The following is a 17,883-nucleotide window of genomic DNA, read 5'->3' on the forward strand; positions in this document are numbered from 1 at the left end:
CAGGGTCACAACCTGGGACCACCATTTTTCCCACGGCCATTAAGTCACAACCCGCTTTTATTGAAATCAAACCAATATCCAGTTTTCTTTTTACAAAACTTAAAACCAGTGAAGTTAGCACATTGTGTAAATCGTAACAAAATACAATGATTTGCAAATCCTTTTCAACTTATTAAAGTTAAAGTGCCAATGATTGTCACACACACACACACACACACACACTAGGTGTGGCGAAATTATTCTCTGCATTTGACTCATCACCCTTGATCACCCCCTGGGAGGTGAGGGGAGCAGTGGGCAGCAGTGGTGGCCGCGCCCGGGAATCATTTTGGTGATTTAACCCCCAATTCCAACCCTTGATGCTGAGTGCCAAGCAGGGAGGTAATGGCTCCCATTTGTATAGTCTTTGGTATGACTCGGCTGGGCTTTGAACTCACAACCTACCCATCTCAGGGCAAACACTCTAACCACTAGGCCACGTATTCAATTGAATAGACTGCAAAGACAATATATTTAACGTTCGAACTTGTAAACTTTGTTATTTTTTGCAAATATTAGCTCATTTGGAATGTGATGCCTGCAACATGTTTCAAAAAAGCTGGCAAAAGTGGCAAAAAAGACTGAAAAAGTTGAGGAATGCTCATCAAACACTTACTTGGAACATCCCATAAATGAACTGACTAATTGGGAACAGGTGGGTGCCATGATTGGGTATAAAAGCAGCTTCCATGAAATGCTCAGTCATTCACAAACAAGGATGGGGCGAGGGTCACCACTTTGTCAACAAATGCCTGAGCAAATTGTCAAACAGTTTAAGAACCACATTTTTCAATCCAGCTATTGCAAGGAATTCAGGGATTTCACCATCTACGCTCCGTGATATCATCAAAAGGTTAAAAGAATCTGGAGATATCACTGCAAGTAAGCGGCAAGGCCGAAAACCAACATTGAATGCCTGTGACCTTCGAGCCCTCAGGTGGTACTGCATCAAAAAGCAACATCAGTGTGTAAAGGATATCACCACATGGGCTCAGGAACACTTCAGAAAACCACTGTCACTGACAGTTCATCGCTACATCTGTAAGTGCAAGTTAAAACTTTACTATGCAAAGCGAAAGCCATTTATCAACAACACCCAGAAACGCCGCCGGCTTTACTGGGCCCAAGTTTTCATCTAAGATGGACTGATGCAAAGTGTAAAAGTGTTCTGTGGTCTGACGAGTCCACATTTCAAATTGTTTTTGGAAACTGTGGACGTCGTGTCCTCCGGACCAAAGAGGAAAAGAACCATCCGGATTGTTATAGGCGCAAAGTGTAAAAGCCAGCATGTGTGATGGTATGGGGGTGTATTAGTGCTCAAGACATGGGTAACTTACACATCTGTGAAGGCACCATTAATGCTGAAAGGTACATACAGCTTTTGGAGCAACATATGTTGCCATCCAAGCAACGTTACCATGGACGCCCCTGCTTATTTCAGCAAGACAATGCCAAGCCAGGTGTTACATCAACGTGGCTTCATAGTAAAAGAGTGCGGGTACTAGACTGGCCTGCCTGTAGTCCAGACCTGTCTCCCATTGAAAATGTGTGGCACCTGCAATAGCAGAAGGGAGACCCCCGGACTGTTGAACAACTTAAGCTGTACATCAAGCAAGAATGGGAAAGAATTCCACCTGAAAAGCTTCAAAAATGTGTCTCCTCAGTTCCCAAAACTTTACTGAGTGTTGTTAAAAGGAAAGGCCATGTAACACAGTGGTGAACATGCACCTGTGCCAACTTTTTTTGCAATGTGTTGCTGCCATTAAATTCTAAGTTAATGGTTATTTGCAAAAAAGTTTCTCAGTTCAAACATGAAATATCTTGTCTTTGCTGTCTATTCAATTGAATATAAGTTGAAAAGGATTTGAAAATCATTCTGTTCAGTATTTAGTCACAAATTACATAACGTGCCATTTTCACTGGTTTTGGGTTTTGTAAATGCTTAGCAGATTAATAAAGAAATGAGGGAATGATGCTTGAAAATAATTCATATAAAGCTTAATTGAATAACAAAATGGCACTGAATTTGTCCACACAATGTGATCTTTCACATATATATATTTATCTGTGCATTTATTATATACAAATGAGGAAGATGCCTATCCAAAAAGGTTTGTATTATGGATTAAGTATATTAAACATTTTGGTGTAATTTTTGACTAGCTGTCTGTGACGTGACCCCCTAGTGGGTCAGCACCCAGCAGTACACAAAGCGTTTTAATACCTAAAAAGTCTGCAAAACAGCATGCCCTGTGCTTGTGTTGATAGCACCGTTACTGATATGGTGGTTGGAGTTGATGACCCTCGGTTTATTTGTGCTGTGTGCGCAGCTAATAAAAGAGCACTCCCTTAAAACTTGCTTCTGAACATTTCCTCTGCGACCAAGGCTCGCTACAGTATGCGGCATTTGAATGCAGTTTTTGCACTATGCTGACATTATATACTTGACTACCACATTATTCTCACATAGTACAACAATTTACAAGCTTAATCTCTTAACTTAAAACACTTGTATCTCAAATCTCCCATTACAATTAAGTGAAATCGGTTGAAATGGTGCTTGGCCCCCACAGCACTATTTAAGCATGAAAAAAGCCTTTTAAAAAGAAAAACTCACTTTTAAATAAGCAGTATTGTATAAAAACAATACAACACTACTAAGAACTATAGTGGTTTTATGAAGTAGTGTAATAATAATGTACATTATCTATCCTAGGTTGCCACATCCTGGGCCTGATTTTAAACATCCATCCATCCATTTTCTACCGCAGTTTTTCCAAATTTTGGTGCCCAAAATGCAGAAAACGGTGAAAAATCCCCTCCTGGGTGTGAGTTCCACAAGTCACGGGAAGAGCCAAAATTAGAAAAATGTCAAAAATATCCCCCGGAATGACTCACATGGGAGCGGCGAAGAAAAAGGCAAAAACAGGCCAAAATGTGAAAAATGCCAAAAATTGTCAAAAATCCCTCCCTGGGTGTGAGTTCCACAAGTCCCGGGAAGAGCCAAAATGAGAAAAATGTCAAAAATACCCCCCGGAATGACTCACATGGGAGCGGAAAAGAAAAAGGCAAAAACAGGCCAAAATGTGAAAAATGCCCAAAAGGGTAAAAAATCCCTCCCTGGGTGTGAGTCCCACAAGTCCCGGGAAGAGCCAAAATGAAAGAAATGTCAAAAATACCACCCAGGATGACTCACATGGGAGCGGCGAAGAAAAAGGCAAAAACAGGCCAAAATTAGGGATGTCCGATAATGGCTTTTTGCCGATATCCGATATTCCGATATTGTCCAACTCTTTAATTACCGATTCCAATATCAACCGATACCGATATCAACCGATATATGCAGTCGTGGAATTAACACATTATTATGCCTAATTTGGACAACCAGGTATGGTGAAGATAAGGTACTTTTTAAAAAAATTAGTAAAATAAGATAAATAAATTAAAAACATTTTCTTGAATAAAAAATAAAGTACAACAATATAAAAACAGTTACATAGAAACTAGTAATGAATGAAAATTAGTAAAATTAACTGTTAAAGGTTAGTACTATTAGTGGACCAGCAGCACGCACAATCATGTGTGCTTACGGACTGTATCCCTTGCAGACTGTATTGATATATATTGATATATAATGTAGGAAGCACAGACTGTATCCCTTGCAGACTGTATTGATATATATTGATATATAATGCAGGAAGCACAGACTGTATCCCTTGCAGACTGTATTGATATATATTGATATATAATGTAGGAAGCAGAATATTAATAACAGAAAGAAACAACCCTTTTGTGTGAATGAGTGTAAATGGGGGAGGGAGGTTTTTTGGGTTGGTGCACTAATTGTAAGTGTATCATGTGTTTTTTATGTTGATTTAATTTAAAAAAAAAAAAAAAAAAAACGATACCGATAATAAAAAAAAAACGATACCGATAATTTCCGATATTACATTTTAACACATATATCGGCCGATAATATCGGCAGGCCGATATTATCGGACATCTCTAGCCAAAATGTGAAAAATTTCAAAAATGGTCAAAAATCCCTCCCTGGTTGTGAGTTCCACAAGTCCCAGGAAGAACAAAAAGGAGAACAATGTCAAAAATACCACCCGGAATGACTCACATGGGAGGGGCGAAGAAAAAGGCAAAAACAGGCCAAAATGTGAAAAATTACGAAAAGGGTCAAAAATCTCTTCCCGGGTGTGAGTCCCACAAGTCCCGGGAAGAGCCAAAATGTCAAAAATACCACCCGGAATGACTCACATGGGAGCGGCGAAGAAAAAGGCAAAAACAGACCAAAATGTGAAAAATGCCCAAATGGGTCAAAAATCCCTCCCCGGGTGTGAGTTCCACAAGTCCCAGGAAGAGCCAAAATGAGAAACATGTCAAAAATACCCCCCGGAATGACGCACATGGGAGCGGTGAAGAAAAAGGCAAAAACAGGCCAAAATGTGAAAAATGCCCAAATGGGTCAAAAATCCCTCCCCGGGTGTGAGTTCCACAAGTCCCGGGAAGAGCCAAAATGCGAAAAATGTCAAAAATAGCACCCGGAATGACTCACACGGGAGCGGCGAAGAAAAAGGCAAAAACAGCCCAAAATGTGAAAAATGCCAAAAAGGGTCAACAATCCCTCCCTGGGTGTGAGTTCCACAAGTCCCGGGAAGAGCCAAATTGGGAAAAATGTCAAAAATAGCACCCGGAATGACGCACATGGGAGCGGCGAAGAAAAAGGCAAAAACAGGCCAAAATGTGAAAAATGCCCAAATGGGTCAAAAATCCCTCCCCGGGTGTGAGTTCCACAAGTCCCGGGAAGAGCCAAAATGCGAAAAATGTCAAAAATAGCACCCGGAATGACTCACACGGGAGCGGCGAAGAAAAAGGCAAAAACAGCCCAAAATGTGAAAAATGCCAAAAAGGGTCAACAATCCCTCCCTGGGTGTGAGTTCCACAAGTCCCGGGAAGAGCCAAAATGGGAAAAATGTCAAAAATAGCACCCGGAATGATGCACATGGGAGCGGCGAAGAAAAAGGCAAAAACAGGCCAAAATGTGAAAAATGCCCAAATGGGTCAAAAATCCCTCCCTGGGTGTGAGTCCCACAAGTTCCGGGAAGGGCCAAAATGCGAAAAATGTCAAAAATACCACCCGGAATGACTCACATGGGAGTGGCGAAGAATAAGGCAAAAACAGGCCAAAATGTGAAAAATGCCGAAAAGGGTCAAAAATCCCTCCCTGGGTATGAGTTCCACAAGTCCCGGGAAGAGCCAAAATGGTAAAAATTTTAAAAAATACCACCCGGAATGACTCACATGGGAGCGGGGAACTGCTTCGCCATCAAACACAGCTTTTCCATATTTTCATGGATAAATGTCCACTCTTTGGATATTATTTTAACATTGTTGGCTGGCGTTAGACTCATTCTGCTTCAGTACGGTGCAGACCGGCAGTGAAACAGTCAAAATGCTTCGCCAAGGTGGCGACACGCCTAGCCAGGTTTTTGACGATTTTCTTTCTTTAATTCAATGAATATGATCTGTTACTTCTTCTCAGCACTGTCCTTCACGCTCACTTTAGCCTCTTCACTCTTAAGTTGAGGTACCACTGTATTTATAAATGATTACTGAGAAAAACAGCCTATTTTTGGTGCCAAAAAAGCCCAAATGGTCAAGTTTTCGGACAAATAAAAACAATGTTTTGATAAAAAACAAATCTGCACATTTTTAGGGTTGACTTCTCTTTACACTTGCGTGACAGTTATGGGAATGTTCCATTGTTATGTTGAGCGTCACTTGGTGGTCGCACTTCCACCCTGGAGCAAACAAGTCATTAGAAATACACACAAACATTGTGGTGTTTATGACACACTTTATGTTTGCCTTTTTGTAGGTGTTGACAAATGTGCTGAGTCATGTGATGTCAAAAGTGAAGAAGGAGCTGTTCATCTCCGTGTCCTTTCTGCAGGTTGGTTTATGTGACACTAAAGCATGGATTAGGGTTCTACGGTATACCGGTACTAATGAAGGAAAAACAACGCTATACTACCTTTGAAAATATATATATACCGGTACTTTAAAAAAAAATGTTATTCACATGCTGCCATGCGGCGGTGACGCACAGAGCCGAGGCGCATTATGTTAAGTGTGTCAAAACGCACACACAGAGCGCATACAAGTGGAAACAGGGTGGAGAGGAAGAATGGCAAAACACATCATTTTTACTAAAGATGTCCGATAATGGCTTTTTTGCCGATATCCGATTTTACGATATTGTCCAACTCTTAATTACCGATTCCGATATCAACAGATACCGATATATACAGTCGTGGAATGAACACATTATTATGCCTAATTTTGTTGTGATGCATTAAACAATGTAACAAGGTTTTCCAAAATAAATCAACTCAAGTTATGGAAAAAAAATGCCAACATGGCACTGCCATATTTATTATTGAAGTCACAAAGTGCAATTTTTTTTTTAACATGCCTCAAAACAGCAGCTTGGAATTTGGGACATGCTCTCCCTGAGAGAGCATGAGGAGGTTGAGGTGGGCGGGGTTAGGGGGGCGGGGTTTTGGCGTAGGCGGTAGCGGGGGGGTGTATATTGTAGCGTCCCGGAAGATTTAGTGCTGCAAGGGATTCTGGGTATTTGTTCTGTTGTGTTTATGTTGTGTTACAGTGCAGATGTTCTCCCGAAATGTGTTTGTCATTCTTGTTTGGTGTGGGTTCACAGTGTGGCGCATATTTGTAACAGTGTTAAAGTTGTTTATACGGCCACCCTCAGTGTGACCTGTATGGCTGTTGACCAAGTATGGATTGCATTCACTTGTGTGTGTGAAAAGCGTAGATATTATGTGATTGGGCCGGTACTTCTCCCTACGTCCGTGTACACAGCGGCGTTTTAAAAAGTCATAAATTTTACTTTTTGAAACCGATACCGATCATTTCCGATATTACATTTTAAAGCATTTATCGGCCGATAATATCGGCAGTCCGATATTATCGGACATCTCTAATTTTTACTGTTTAATAAAGATGGTGCGGGAAGCACAAAATGTTGGGTATGTTCGAAATGTTCTCCCTTTTCTGTCTACACACTGTGTCTGCTTGTAAGTACTCTGTGATTGTGCGCTGCCGAACAGGCTCCTCTGCTCGTAAAACCAGCAATGTCCCGACGTGACAACGACACGCCGTCATGCCTGTAAAAAAAAAAGGAAAACCGGTAATTTTCAAACAGAGTATAGTACCGTTTTTGATTCATTAGTACCGCAATACTATACTAGTACCGTACAACCCAAATTCTAACTTAATCCTAGACTATGGCAGACTATATGTAAAATATACACTTGTAAATAGTTTTTTGAGTGCAATGGGAAACATATCTTTAGTGTATTGTAAAATTTTCTGCTAAAATGAAGCCAATAAGACACTTTTTTGTGGTTATTTGGAAAAGTATCGAAATTCATTGGTATGGTACAACCCAATCATGGACATTTCTAGTGAACATGGTGTGTGTTTTCTTTCCAGTTTAACCCAGACGGGGCTGGTGTGGACCTCCTGAGCCCTGACACCAACACGCTGGGTCTTGTCCGTCATCCAGTCCTGGGAGGGTGAACACCGCTGATCAAAAGCCGCTTGTGTGTATTTCTCTCTATACTTTGCAACAATCCCTTTGTTTTTCAGTGTTGTCAGAGATTTAAGCGAGGTGTGCGTGGATTCCGCGGAGGAGGCCTACACGGTGTACAAGACATGCAGGGAAGCACAGGAGTCCAATGAAGCGTTACGGTGGGTCAGATAAACTCTGGTTGTGTAATTGCTGACTCACTCTTAAGGCTTACACAACACTGAATTCAAAGTTTGATTGGTGGGATTGTGGAAAAAGGAGCTCAGCTTGTGTTAAAGCCGTGATTAAATGCTTTTGTGTCCAGCAGCTGCCGTTCAATACTCTTCACAATGACGGTGGAGTGGAAAGTCCACGCAGGTGAGGTGGACTTGCAGTTATGCCGCAGCAGGCTGCAGCTGTTCAACCTGGTGGGAGGAGCCTGCAGGACTGACCCCACAGGGTTGGTACTACAGCACACAACATGCCCGACTCGTATTTGCCACTTCTTACTTGAATTAGATCACATTGTCGTCCTCGCTTTTTCCAAGTGGCTGCAAAGTGCATTTGGGTATGTAATGAAGAAAGTAATGATCTATGAAAAGAACCGAACGCTGTTATCAGCATTTAATTGCTCTACGTTTAATTGCTAATCAAGCATTAATGGATGCCGACACGCTGTGCATTGCTCTACACTATTTGCCAATAATAAATAAACCCATAAAAGTCAACACATGGCCCGCAGAACTCCAAACACAATAATAAATTGCAAACATAAAACAATAACATGTTGGATTTATCAATTCATTAGTGCAGTTTGTTTCTTATAGGCCAGCAGCTTCTTGAATATTTTGCACAAAAACAACAACATTAATCCCATTTTAAATACAATAGTTAAAGGCCTACTGAAATGATTTTTTTTTATTTAAACAGGAATAGCAGATCCATTCTATGTGTCATACTTGATCATTTCGCGATATTGCCATATTTTTGCTGAAAGGATTTAGTATAGAACAACGACGATAAAGATCGCAACTTTTGGTATCTGATAAAAACAACCCTTTCCCCTACCGGAAGTAGCGTGACGTCACAAGACAAAGGATTCCTCACAATTCCGCTTTGTTTACAATGGAGCGAGAGACATTCGGACCGAGAAAGCGACTATTACCCCATTAATTTGGCGAAGATGAAAGATTCGTGGATGAAGAACTTTAGAGTGAAGGACTACAGTGTAGTGCGGGGTGTATCTTTTTTCGCTCTGACCGTAACTTAGATACAAGCTGGCTCATTGGATTCCACACTCTCTCCTTTTTCTATTGTGGATCACGGATTTGTATTTTAAACCACCTCAGATACTACCGTAATTTCCGGACTATAAGCCGCACCTGATTATAAGCCGCACCAGCTAAATTTAGGGGAAAATACAGATTGCTCCATATATAAGCCGCACCCGACTATAAGCCGCAGGGTTTTGATGTGTAATTAGCGTAGTATATAGGGGTTCCTGCTACCATGGAGGGGATTGTCGGGACAGAGATGACTGTTTGGGAACGCAAAGCGTCCCATTTATTAACAATAAATCTTTCAATCATTCAATCAAACTTTCACATCTTTGACATGGCGAACAGCATTCGTGCAGAGTACAAATAATACAACGGTGCAAAGTAATACAAAGTGCTCGCCTGTACGTTATCAAAATAACCATGAAAATATGAAAAGTCAGTCTTTAATCATTGTGTCATCGTCTTCCTCCTGCGTACTAAAACCACCGAAATCCTCTTTGTTGGTGTCGGAGAAGAACAGGCCGTAAATAAGCCGCACCCTTGTATAAGCCGCAGGGACCAGAACGAGGGGAAAAAGTAGCGGCTTATAGTCCGGAAATTACGGTATATCCTCTTGAAAATGAGAGTCGAGAACGCGAAATGGACATTCACAGTGACTGAACATGGAAATACACGGTTAATAATTTTCAGCTTTGCGATGCTAAAAAAATAGAAGCTAAGTTAGCTACAGAGCTAACGTGATAGCAGGCTCAAATGCAGATAGAAACAAAATTTTAAAAAAACCTGACTGGAAGGATAGACAGAAGATCAACAATACTATTAAACCATGAACATGTAAATACACGGTTAATAATTTTCAGCTTTGCGAAGCTAAAAAAATAGAAGCGAAGTTAGCTACAGAGCTAACGTGATAGCAGGCTCAAATGCAGATAGAAACAAAATTTTTAAAAAACCTGACTGGAAGGATAGACAGAAGATCAACAATACTATTAAACCATGGACATGTAAATACACGATAAATAATTTTCAGCTTGGCGAAGCTAAAAAAATAGAAGCTAAGTTAGCTATGGAGCTAACGTGATAGCGTCAGTCTCAAATGCAGATAGAAACTAAATTAAAAAAACCCTGACTGGAAGGATAGACAGAAGGTCAACAATACTATTAAACCATGAACATGTAAATACACGGTTAACAATTTTCAGTTTGGCGAAGCTAAAAAAATAGAAGCTAACTTAGATGCGGCGGCGGCGGGCGTTGTACACTTTTGACGACACCCCGGCCGCCATCAGAGTCGGCAAGAAACATATATTTCCCCAAAGTTACGTACGTGACATGCACATAGCGACACGCACGTACGGGCAAGCGATCAAATGTTTGGAAGCTAAAGCTGTACTCACGGTAGTGCGTCTGCTATCCAGCTCAAACACAACACAACCTCCTGGTGTTGGTGTTGCTGCAGCCAGCCGCTAATACACCGATCGCACCTACAACTTTCTTCTTTGCAGTCTCCATTGTTCATTAAACAAATTGCAAAAGATTCACCAACACAGATGTCCAGAATACTGTGGAATGTTGTCAAAGAAAACAGAAGTATTTGAATTGGGTCCAAACACTTCCCTTGACCTCGTGACGTCACGCGCATACATCATCATACCGCAACGTTTTCAAGCGGAAGTTTCCCGGGAAGTTTAAAATGTCACTTTATAAGTTAACCCGGCCGTATTGGCATGTGTTGCAATGTTAAGATTTCATCATTAATATATAAACTATCAGACTGCGTGGTCGCTAGTAGTGGCTTTCAGTAGGCCTTTAATACAATAATAACTAATATCAATAAAAAATAGCATTTAGTTTTTTGTGTGTAATAAATCAGAGGTGTCAAAGTTGTTTCTACTGAGGGCCACATCGCAGTTATGTTTGGGGGCCGCTTCTTACAGTGAATACTATTATTACACAATTTATTTAGGCATTTTATTAGTAGATTTTAAACTTACCGGTAAATGTAAAAAAAAATATTAAAAAAATACAGTAAGTGGCTAAAATTTCACCTTACTGTAATAGGAAAAACTTTACTACTGTTTTTATGGTAAAAAAAAAAAAAAAAGGCAGCTCAGTTGCCAAAATTTTACTGTAAAATTTACATTTGTTTTTTTACTGTTAATAAAAAACTGCAATTTTACAATGACATTTTGGCACCTGAGCTGCCAGTTTGTTTGTTATTCACCACAAATCAACACCTGAAGATTTTTGGGTGTATTACTGTAAATGCCAAAACGGCACCACAGTTTATTACAGTAAAAAAAAGTACAGTTTTTTTAATTTAGAGAAAAATGCTGTAAAAACCACAGTAAATTTCACAATTTGACCATGAAATGTATTGCTACTTTGACATTGCACAATTTGATGGATAACTTGCTTTGAAATCCTTATTAGTATTTATTTCTATTTAAACAATGGTTTGAATGTTTGATAATATATTTTAGTGGGAGAAGGAGACGGCACGGAGGCAGGGACGTTGTTAGCTTGCAGCGTGTTTATTGAAGTATATATGAAGTGTGTGATTAACCCAAATGTACCGTATATGGTGTGACTATGTGTGGTAAGTATATGAGGAGTGTTACCAGGTAGTTTTGAAGGTGCGTGTTGAGATCGGTGCGAAAGTCCAGAAAGGGAAAGGCAGGCTCAGAGATCCAGGGACAGGCAGGAGGTCAGGGGCTGGAGTGAGGCGTCGTGGTCCAAAGGCAGGCGTGAGGTCGAAATCCAGGAAGGCAGCAGAGAGTCCAGAGGGGATCCAGGGAGACGAGAGACACAGCTCGAAACCAGGGGATGACGACGGGTTGCTGGATGACGACACAAGACAAGACACAGTGAGCACGACGCAGAGGAAACACAATGAAGCGAGAGATGGGAGAGTAGGGATGATGTGCGAAACCGCTTCTCCCGATTGTTCGATAAGAAAAGAACCGATTCCATGGATTCAAATCCCTTTTTGAGAACCGGTTCCCGTTATCAAAGCCACTACACCGTATTTTCGCGACCATAGGACGCACCGTATTAAAATGCGCCGTGTCAGTTACGAGTGCTATTTCTGTATTTAACGCATAAATAAGGCGCAGCGTATTTTTGGGCGCAGGCATGGTTAAACATAGGCTAGTTTAAAACAAACGCTAGCATGCTGTTTTAAAAAGGCAGCAGGAGCAAAGCTGAGTTGGGTTGTACTTTATTGAAGTATTTATCAATGTACTCACATTATTGTTTGATCAATCCTCATCCACAAATCCATCAAAGTCCTCATCTTCTGTGTCCGAAATGAACAGCTGGGCAAGTTCTCCATCAAACACGCCAGATACCCTCTCCTCATTTTCAAAGTCAGTCTCGTTGTCCGTTAGCATAGCAAGCTAGCACAACAGTAAAAGCCGACTTCTCTTGCCCCGTTGTGCATATGTATTGGCTACTGTGCTGGTCCCCTTCTTCTCCACAGTGTGCTTCACAGGGATGTTGAAAGTGAGCGGCACCTCGTCCATGTTGGTGATGTGTTCGTCTGCAATTTTTTTACTTACAACGCACATAGCAGCACTATATGCTCCCTGGGGCGTGCCTTTAGCATCCTCTCTCACCTGAAACCTTCACCCTATAACGGCCGCATGCTGTCCTCAGTCACGTCTGCTTTTCCTCCATACAAGCAGCGTGCCGCCCAGTCATATAACATCTATGGCTTTTGGAACTCCGTGCACACACAACAACCTATCTGGATTCAATAAGAGATTCGATAAGGAATCGGTTCGATAAGAGGATTCGATAATGGGCTCGAACTCGATAATTTCTTAATGAACATCATCCCGACGTGAGAGGCTTACTGTACAAGTACAAACCCCGTTTCCATATGAGTTGGGAAATTGTGTTAGATGTAAATATAAACGGAATACAATGATTTGCAAATCCTTTTCAAGCCATATTCAGTTGAATATGCTACAAAGACAACATATTTCATGTTCAAACTCATAAACTTTATTTTTTTTGGCAAATAATAATTAACGTAGAATTTCATGTCTGCAACACGTGCCAAAGTAGTTGGGAAAGGGCATGTTCACCACTGTGTTACATGGCCTTTCCTTTTAACAACACTCAGTAAAGGTTTGGGAAGTGAGGAGACACATTTTTGAAGTGGAATTATTTCCCATTCTTGCTTGATGTACAGCTTAAGTTGTTCAACAGTCCGGGGGTCTCCCTTCTGCTATTTTAGGTGCCACACATTTTCAATGTCTGGACTACAGGCAGGCCAGTCTAGTACCCGCACTCTTTTACTATGAAGCCACGTTGATGTAACAGCATTGTCTTGCTGAAATAAGCAGGGGCGTCCATGGTAACATTGCTTGGATTGATTGATTGATTGAGACTTTTATTAGTAGGTTGCACAGTGAAGTACATATTCCGTACAATTGACCACTAAATGGTAACACCCGAATAAGTTTTTCAACTTGTTTAAGTCGGGGTCCACTTAAATTGATTCATGATACAGATATATACTATCATATATACTATCATCATAATACAGTCATCACACAAGATAATCACGTTGAATTATTTACATTATTTACAATCAGGGGTGTGGAGGGAGGGGGGGGGGGGGGTGTGGCAACATATGTTGCTCCAAAAGCTGTATGTACCTTTCAGCATTAATGGTGCCTTCACAGATGTGTAAGTTACCCATGTCTTGGGCACTAATACACCCCCATACCATCACACATGCTGCCTTTTACACTTTGCCCCTAGAACAATCCGGATGGTTCTTTTCCTCTTTGGTCCGGAGGACACGACGTCCACAGTTTCCAAAAACAATTTGATATGTGGACTCGTCAGACCACAGAACACTTTTCCACTTTGTATCAGTCCATCTTAGATGAGCTCAGGCCCAGCGAAGCCGACGGCGTTTCTGGGTGTTGTTGATAAACGGTTTTCGCCTTGCATAGGAGAGTTTTAACTTGCACTTACAGATGTAGCGACCAACTGTAGTTACTGACAGTGGGTTTCTGAAGTGTTCCTGAGCCCATGTGGTGATATCCTTTACACACCGATGTCGCTTGTTGATGCAGTACAGCCTGAGGGATGGAAGGTCACGGGGCTTAGCTGATTACGTGCAGTGATTTCTCCAGATTCTCTGAACCCTTTGATGATATTACGGAGCGTAGATGGTGAAATCCCTAAATTCCTTGCAATAGCTGCTTGAGAAAGTTTTTTCTTAAACTATTCAACAATTTGCTCAGGCATTTGTTGACAAAGTGGTGACCCTCGCCCCATCCTTGTTTGTGAATGACTGAGCATTTCATGGAATCTACTTTTATACCCAATCATGGCACCCACCTGTTCCCAATTAGCCTGTTCACCTGTGGGATGTTCCAAATAAGTGTTTGATGAGCATTCCTCAACTTTATCAGTATTTATTGCCACCTTTCCCAACTTCTTTGTCACGTGTTGCTGCCATCAAATTCTAAAGTTAATGATTATGTCAGGCTTGTCCCTGACAGTTTGACTATGTCTTAGTTTTTCCTCTGTGTTTGTCTTTGTTTCCTGTCAGCACTCTTATTTTGGTTATTTCCTGATTGTCTCCCTGAGTGCTTTTTCCCCTCAGCTGTGGCTGATTGGCACCGGACCACACCTGGTGTCAATCAGCCAGCTGCTATTTAGACCTGCTTTGTCCTCCACTCTGCGCTGGATTATTGTCATTGTAATACTTGTCGTTGTAGCTCCTACCTGTTTTGTCGTTAATACCTGAATCCTATAGCTGTTGGCAGCGTGCTGTTTTTAGTTCCTAGTTCCTGTTTGCTGGATCCTGTTTCCCATTTTCCAGTTTGGCCGTTCCTAGTTCCTGCTTTGTGTCTTTTCTTTATTTTTACTTTTGGACATTAAACCATGTTTTCTTTTACCAAGCCTGCCTTCTCTGCATCTTGGGGTTCGTCATCAACAACATATTTTGACAGATTATTTGCAAAAAAAAAAAAAAGTTTATGAGTTTGAACATGAAATATGTTGTCTTTGTAGCATATTCAATTGAATATGGCTTGAAAAGGATTTGCAAATCATTGTATTCCGTTTATATTTACATCTAACACCATTTCCCAACTCGTATGGAAACGGGGTTTGTACAAGTAGCTACGTTCTGGCACTGGAACACAGGACACGTTGGCTTATGAAGGCAGGAGACTCATCAGCGTCAGGTGTGTTAATTGCAGAGTGACTGGTTTTGGGTTTGTATTTTCAGGAGTTAAAAATGCATAGAGAAGTGAGATGTCGGTCATCTGGACACTAAGGACTACTATTGCTTTTATTAATTGTGACAGCACATTCTTAACTACTAGGGATGTCCGATAATGGCTTTTTGCCGATATCCGATATGCCGATATTGTCCAACTCTTTAATTACCGATACCGATATCAACCGATACCGATATCAACCGATATATACAGTCGTGGAATTAACACATTATTATGCCTAATTTGGACAACCAGGTATGGTGAAGATAAGGTACTTTTTTTAAAAATGAATCAAATAAAATAAGATAAATAAATTAAAAACATTTTCTTGAATAAAAAAGAAAGTAAAACAATATAAAAACAGTTACATAGAAACTAGTAATTAATGAAAATGAGTAAAATTAACTGTTAAAGGTTAGTACTATTAGTGGAGCAGCAGCACGCACAATCATGTGTGCTTACGGACTGTATCCCTTGCAGACTGTATTGATATATATTGATATATAATGTAGGAACCAGAATATTAATAACAGAAAGAAACAACACTTGTGTGAATGAGTGTAAATGGGGGAGGGAGGTTTTTTGGCTTGGTGCACTAATTGTAAGTGTATCTTGTGTTTTTTATGTGGATTTAATAAAAAAAAACCCAAAAAAAACCCGATACTGATAATAAAAAACCGATACCGATAATTTCCGATATTACATTTTAACGCATTTATCGGCCGATAATATCAGTAGACCGATATTATCAGACATCTCTAATAACTACATAAAGTCCTAACACGGAACGATGAAAAACGAGGACCACTTGTATGCACTTTTGTAATGTTTGATAGAAAGTACGGCTACTGTCTTATGCAGGCTAACATTATCGGGGTGCTCTCCAGGGTCAACCCACTGTTGGCGGCCGTGGATCAAACCCCAGGCCAAGTCATGCCAACACACCCGCTCTTGCCTTGCCTGCTACGTGACGCACTAACAGGAAGTAGCAGGACCACTCTCATCTACTTCCTCCAACCCCAAGGTGCTGACCTCCACTCAAGCCTAACTTGCTCCACATCTCGTCGTCATCTCCCTGTAAACAAGCCCCGCCTCCTGGTTACAGGCGACATGGACGGCGAGACTCTGTCTGCTTTGTCTTTGGCTGAAAAAGTCCAGCGTCTGTCAACGAAGGCCGCGGCGTGCTGCTGGCGTCCTGGGGAAACGGAGCGAGAGCTCCGAGGCTGCGTTACGACGCTGAGACGCGTGATGATGGCGAAGGCAGGAAGTGAGGCGTGTGATGATACACTCAGGCTGGCTGAGCTCGTACAAAACCTGCAGGTCAGTTGTCAGATGAAACATCCTCAGCGACGCAAACAAACATGCTGCGTGCTCTTTTTTAACAGATTGTCAAAGACCAGGCGTGGGAGAGGAGGAGGAAAGAATCAGAGGGCATTCAATTTAAGGTTTGTCTTTTAGTGTCTACATCAGTGGTTCTTAGCCTTGTTGGAGGTACCGAACCCCAGCAGTTTCATACGCGCATTCACCCAACCCTTCTTTAGTGAAAAATAAAATGTTGTATTTTTTCAAATTCAAGACAAAGTTATATGTTTTTGGTAACACTTTAGAATGGGGAACATATTCTCAGTAACAAAGACTTCATTTAGAGTTATTTGGTTAGGGTTAGGGTTAGAGTGTTAGGGCCAGGGTTAGAGGGTTAGGGTTATAATAAGGCCATGCCGAATAAGGCATTAATAAGTGAAGTGAAGTGAAGTGAATTACATTTATATAGCGCTTTTTCTCAAGTGACTCAAAGCGCTTTACATTGTGAAACCCAATATCTAAGTTACATTTAAACCAGTGTGGGTGGCACTGGGAGCAGGTGGGTAAAGTGTCTTGCCCAAGGACACAACGGCAGTGACTAGGATGGCAGAAGCGGGGATCGAACCTGCAACCCTCAAGTTGCTGGCACGGCTGCTCTACCAACCAAGCTATACCGCCCCACTATACAATAACAATGTACAATAAGTACTTGACACTTGTGATTTAGGGCTATATAAATAAACATTGATTGATTGATTGATTGATACTTAATAATAACTAGTTAAGAGCCAATATGTTACTAATTTGCGTGTTAATAAGCAACTAATTAATGGTGAATATTTTCCCCATACTAAAGTGTTACCATGTTTTATTACTGGTGCTCAAAATGAAGCGTGCATGAACATCACCTTGTTCTAACAACAAAACCAACACAGTGCATAAACTCACAACAAATGACACACCTGCAAATCAGTCTGACTTCTGCTGTTGTCGTATCCGTTTTTATTTACACGATGAGTCGGGTGTGTCTTGACCTCCGCCGAACCCCTGAGCCCGACTCACCGAACCCCTAGGGTTCCATTAAACCCAGGTTAAGAACCACTGCTCTACATACATGAACTTTACATGTCCATAATGTGGATACACAGGTTAGTCATGCACTTACTGCCATCTAGTGGAAGATAATTACATTGTTTTCCCTTTTGACATCCTGTACCAGTCGTTCAAATTTTTATTGTCATGCCCTCCCACACACTCCCTGATTGGAAACACTACGACATATCTATTATTTATTCCAGAGGTGTCAAACTCAAGGCCCGGGGGCCAGAACTGGTCTGTGACATCACTTTATCTGGCCCGCAAACACCTGGAAATGATGTGTCAATAAAATACTTCATATTTTCTCACTGAA

General features: G+C 41.1%; 1 protein-coding gene across 5 annotated transcripts in view; it reads left to right on the top strand.

The window, feature by feature from the left end:
* Positions 1-17,883, top strand: part of si:dkey-201i24.3 (uncharacterized) — a 38,479-nt gene that overhangs the window by 3,820 nt on the left and 16,776 nt on the right. For 3 of the 5 annotated variants that reach the window (XM_062043813.1, XM_062043815.1, XM_062043814.1), the window contains 6 exons: positions 5,927-6,001; positions 7,564-7,821; positions 7,968-8,099; positions 16,058-16,194; positions 16,276-16,490; positions 16,556-16,615. In XM_062043813.1, coding sequence (XP_061899797.1) covers positions 7,990-8,099; positions 16,058-16,194; positions 16,276-16,490; positions 16,556-16,615 — 522 coding nt within the window. In that variant the 5' untranslated portion in view covers positions 5,927-6,001; positions 7,564-7,821; positions 7,968-7,989. Of the gene's footprint in view, positions 1-5,087; positions 6,002-7,563; positions 7,822-7,967; positions 8,100-11,396; positions 11,787-16,057; positions 16,195-16,275; positions 16,491-16,555; positions 16,616-17,883 lie in introns of those variants that run through there. The other 2 variants (XM_062043816.1, XM_062043817.1) reach the window with 2 other exon arrangements.

This window comes from Entelurus aequoreus, linkage group LG04, assembly GCF_033978785.1.
Source record: "Entelurus aequoreus isolate RoL-2023_Sb linkage group LG04, RoL_Eaeq_v1.1, whole genome shotgun sequence".
In the NCBI taxonomy this organism is placed as follows: domain Eukaryota; kingdom Metazoa; phylum Chordata; class Actinopteri; order Syngnathiformes; family Syngnathidae; genus Entelurus; species Entelurus aequoreus.